General features: G+C 40.0%; 1 protein-coding gene across 3 annotated transcripts in view; it reads left to right on the forward strand.

Annotated features, from left to right (window-relative positions):
• MGLL (monoglyceride lipase) overlaps positions 1–5396 on the forward strand; it is a 37188-nt gene extending 31792 nt beyond the window's left edge. For all 3 annotated transcript variants that reach the window (XM_075183630.1, XM_075183632.1, XM_075183631.1), the window contains exons 7-8: positions 1216–1431; positions 3346–5396. In XM_075183630.1, the coding sequence (XP_075039731.1) occupies positions 1216–1431; positions 3346–3492 (363 nt within the window). In that variant the 3' untranslated portion in view covers positions 3493–5396. The remainder of the gene's footprint in view (positions 1–1215; positions 1432–3345) is intronic.

Consider the following 5396-nt stretch of genomic DNA (forward strand, 5'->3'; position numbering starts at 1 on the left):
ATAGAATAGATGGAAGTTAACATAGTAACTATGTGTAGTAATCTTATTCCTAGTCACCTTCTAACCTCTGGAATATTCGGGAGCTCCTGATGAATTATTATGCTGTAGAAAGCGCGAGAATAAGAAAAAGTACTGAGAGTTACATCCAGCGTAGAGAACGAGAGAAGTTGTTATATGTAAATAAAAATATACATAGTTTCAATAGGTAATTAGACTTTCATATGGAACAAGAGCAGTAATACTGTGCACTTGTCCATATATAGCTAAATTCCTGAAAAATAACAGATATTGAGAATTGCATACAGAACAATTGAAGTGGTACTATGCAGTTGTGCAGACATATGGAATAAGAGCAGATATTGAGAATTGCATTCTGCAAAAGGTTAAGAAAACTGCATGTACTTCCTGAATGCTTTACTGTTTTACTGTCCCTACCAGTTAAAGGTTAACCTCCCTCAGTAGATGCACAGGGCTGATCTTATAAATTAAAGTGCTATAAAAAGATGCCTTTAGGTCCAGTCTGATCACCCTCGGCTCACTTTAAAGTCAGCGGTGAATTGGAGACATAATTTCATGGCTGTGACGCATCTGATGTCTACTCTGTGCTCGGACTAATCAAGTGTGACGAGAGATACTCTGCTCGTTCTGTGCTGTTCTTACCGGCAATAAAACACGTTTCTATATCCAGGCTGAACTTGTACCTGCACTGTAAAAAAAATGTTTTGCAGTGAAATACAATGCTCACCTTTGTTACATGCTAGGAAGCGTTGTCCAACGTGCACCTGTCACTTAACCACATGGCTTAAACTGATCAGAAGATAATATCCAATTAACATGGTATCTCCCGTCCCTCTCCCTGTTCTATGTCTTACGCCCTCTGATACTTTTGTTAAACAAAAAAATAAATAAAACATAATATGTCAATTTAAGGACACACAGTTGATCAGAAACCATCTCATTATTTTATTGCAGTCCTGGGTGCGGGATATGACATTTAAATGGTGCCAAATTGGCAGGGAGGTGGGGCTCTTCAAATTTTGCAACAAGGCACAATTATTGCATAGTTACACCCTTGTATTGAAACACCGTCACTTCTAGAAGACCAAGCCTTACCTGCCTCTGAAATTTGAGTCACACACACATAAGATGTTTTAGCTCACGCTCATGTGATATGACTTATTATAACACATGTAATGGAAAACTTTTACTCTCTAGGTGGAGTCTTATAGCTCCGATCCCTTGGTGAACCACGGAGGGATGAAAGTTTCCTTCGCGGTGCAGCTGTTGAATGCTACCGCCAGGGTGGAGAAAGCTCTTCCTCACTTCAATCTGCCGCTGTTGCTCTTTCACGGCACCACGGATAAGCTGTGCGACTTCCGCGGTTCCCAGCTTATGATGGAGACCATAACCAGCGTGGACAAAACGCTAAAGGTAACTTGTGGTTTGGCAGTCATCGGTGCGCAAACAAAAGTGTTGCACTGTGTTCATCCAGCGCAATTAGTAAATAAAGTCCTTTATCTGGCGTTCAGTGCACAAAGTCTCACGGGAAAGATTCCACAACGAATTATGCAAACACACTATCCCGTTACACCAGCACAATAAGCAATAGTATGATTAAGAATTATGTTATCCATTGGGCACATCTATTCACCTATTTCTAGAATCTAATCTGATACGCTTCTTTGCATCATTAAGGGTTAACTGTGTTCCGGAATGTAAAGTAAAGATGGCTCTTAGTGATCAATTAATTCTTGCCATGGTCTTTTTGTAATAATCAGCGTTACTAGGGGGAAACCGGCTGAGGAAGTTGCTCTATTACAGTCCTTTCTTTGGAAATTATACTTACGTTTATCTGTATCATACTTTTAGCAGGAGTGATAGAACAGCATTTGGAAGCGCTCTCCTTCAGCCATAAGGCAGCAGTTTGTAAATGAATGTTGTTGAATTTTACTATGTTATAGATTGAAAGATATGAAAAAAAGGTGTTTTTGTTTTTGCTGGTTATACAGTCGAGGCCACTCTTACTATTTATGTAGTATAAATGTTCTATTATCAGTTATACAGGGGAAATGGCCAGTAAGTGAATATAAACATGTAGAGAGCCAGTCTGTACTAAATTGGAAACGTGAATGTTGAAGAATCCAAACCATGTTGTTAGAAGGATTTATGTCTTGGCGGATGATATCCAGCTGTTGCAACAATTATGGGCATTCAGAGTTTGCAGTTCGTCCAAACTATTAACTCTGTATTGTAGATTCCATCTGTTGATGTTAGTTTGCTTTGTTTATGGAGAGATCACAAATATTAATGTTGGATACAGAAGCTACAACACTCGACACGAAATACATTTCATTCTAGGTGAACCAGATGTTTGCATCGTCTTGACTGGCAAGTAGTTTAAAGGACTACAAAATAAAATATTCTTAAATAAGGGACAATTGCAACATTCACAAATATGTCAGTAAATGTTAGTTACATAATCAATAAGGTCAAAAGAGACACAGCTCTGTTAAGCCCAACATTTCAGAAGATTGTATTGGCTTTTGCAGCCACTGCCTGGTACTGGGCTGCTGCTCAGCTTTCTATGGATATTCCCAAGTCCGTTTCTATCTCAGTTTTTCACAATTGTATCCCATGTGTAAGTAGCATAATTGCTTCTATGGACTTGGTCCATATCATCCATTCATCTAACCTTACATAGCTTAATGACGTTCTCAAACGTGGTCACCTTACTTTCTAGGCCATCTACAAGATCATTAATAAAAATATTGGAAATGGCAGGACACAATATTGATTCCTATCGGACACCACTCTTAACTATTGGCCAGTCTGAATGTGTTTCATTTATACCTTTTTTACAATATGTTTCTGAATGTAACCCTTTAGAATCTCTTCAAATAATTTTACCCATGACAGACTCGCAGGTCTATAGTTTCCTGTAGCCGATTTGGTCCCAAATCTCCTTCCTCCCAATCGTGTGGTTCGGAGCTCACAGCCAGGTAGTTTCTGTCCTAATCTTAAGTGTAATTGCACTACCTCCGATAGAAAAGAACCATCTAATGGTCTGTAGAGGAGCTATATAAAAAAAAGATTTCCTTACAATCGCTTTTTTTCATAACTTTCATTCATTCTGATAAGGTTCTAAAGCTTCTGACGTAGGTGCGTGTGAATGTTATTAAGAGCCCTCTTATATAAGGCAACTTGTACTTTGACGTTTTGTAGCCCTTTAACCTCTGACATTTAAGCCACAGTTGGCATTGGCCTTTGTACCAAAGGAAGAGGTCATGTGATCCATGGAACCTGCATTACATCCTATCCCCCCTTCCCCCCGTTTTATTTCTGCAGGTCTATGAGAATGCATTCCACGCTTTGCACAAGGAGCTGCCCGAAGTGACCAGTTCCGTGTTCCAGGAGATGGAGAGTTGGATCCTTCAGAGGTTAGATGGGACAGGGCCACCTCCCGCCACTACAGAACTGAGTGTCAGTACTTAGGAACACTACTGCACCCTCCACGGAAATCACAGTCCTCCCGAATAACCCTCCGCCCAGTTGGGTCTGCTTCCAGCTGAGCCGTCGCGGCCTTCAGTCTACTTCTACTAAACCTCCGACTATGTCACTTCCCAACTGAGCCCATCGAAGACTCCTCTATTAATGGCCAACAGCTGCACTTCCCCAAACAAAATAACTAACGGGATACTTATTTTAAGTAATAGAACAGTTTTCTGCATTCAGAGAAAGCACAAGACAGCCATGCCTACCACACGTGGAGTCGTATCTTGCCCAGCTGTGATGGAAGTACCGGGAATTATGATAGAGCGCAGAATGGTGAAGATTATTGCCTAGATGTATTTGGGCATTAAAGTTCTCAGCAATAATTTTACAAAGTACATCTACTGTCCTGGAACTGAACTTGGAATAATCACTGTTTTTCGAAGGACTCTCCCAATCTTGAACATCTCTAGATCCTTCACAGCCGTTGTGCAAAGGAGACGTACGGATTAGTTTCCATAAAGCAATATAGTCCGTTATGTAGATGGGAAGAAATCTGCTTCCTATATGGAGGATGGATACTGAGTCTCTCTCCCTTCTGGGTGAACATTATAGGAAAAGTGCAAAACAGAATCTCTGTAAATATTCCCTTTTACCCTGTTTTAATAGCTTTTATTACACATTATATAAAATAATATTTAATATGTTTACTGCCTGAATAGTCCCAGGCAGAGGAAATGTAGTTTTGTCTTTTTTTTTTTTAGATTATTTTCTACATTGTAGAATGGTGAACACGTGGCCTTTTTGCCTGTTTAGATAACTAGTAACTTTTTCTCTACCCGGGAGGACCCAGTTTTTTGGTCGATGTGCTTTTTGGATGTTCCTGGCTGTGAAAACGGTTAATACAATAAGGACGTTACAACAGTTGCATTATTTTCTGTTTAGTCTGTAAAATTGGTGACGTGGTAGAGAGGGGTGGGGGGATAGAGGTGCCCGGACAATTTATTCAATTAATATTATGGATGGTATCACTAGAGTAATGATGGTAGCAAAACAAAGTTGTATCTTGTGTAACAAGCTGTGTCTGGAAGTGATCCAGTCGAAACTGTAAATGCAGGTTACAGGTGTCAGCCTAGGTGCGGTTATGTGAAAGTCCCCCAGGTCTTGTCGGGGCCAGTTAGGCTACCCTGACGGTGTGCCAGTGCCGTAAACAGATCCTCTTGCTCGAGCTGAAGGACAGGATCATCCAGTCTGTGGCAAACAGATTTATTATTCAGTGTCTGAGAGAACAGATCCTGGCACAAGATAAACACTTTCCAACCACTCTAAAGGTCTCCACACCCGGGAGCCGTCTGACCACCCAGTGGCTGGATATCTGTCCAATATTACAATACATGTACATACGTGTGTGTGTGTGTGTGTGTCCAAATTGCAATTATATAATTGTTTGAAGCTCTGGCCCAATCTTAGAGGGTGGATAACCTCATACAGTGCGAGCATTCTGAGAATCAGTTTGTGTGATGGCCGTATGGTCTAGTGTATTTACTGTTTTTGGTTTTTTTTTGTTTGTTTTTTTTTAAAAAGGCAACACTTTGTATCTTATGCTGTGATTTTAATGTGTACCTGCCTGCAGTGGAGGCAGACATTTTTATAGGCTAATATTGAACACAAGCACAGGGGAGATAGAAGCGCTCAAAGGATGTGTGTCTAACCTATGAATAGTGATATATGCGCAAAATAAATTTTATAACCTTTTATTATGAAATCGACTAAAGTTAAAAAAATATATATATTACCAGCATTATTGTGCCATAACCTGCTTTTGTGAATTATTAGCAAAGATGAAATATAAAACTACGAATAAAATCAAAACGGGGCCCCACGTATGTCGGGTTGACTAGAAACCA

The sequence above is a fragment of the Mixophyes fleayi genome, chromosome 8 (assembly GCF_038048845.1).
Source record: "Mixophyes fleayi isolate aMixFle1 chromosome 8, aMixFle1.hap1, whole genome shotgun sequence".
NCBI classification, from domain to species: Eukaryota; Metazoa; Chordata; class Amphibia; order Anura; family Limnodynastidae; genus Mixophyes; species Mixophyes fleayi.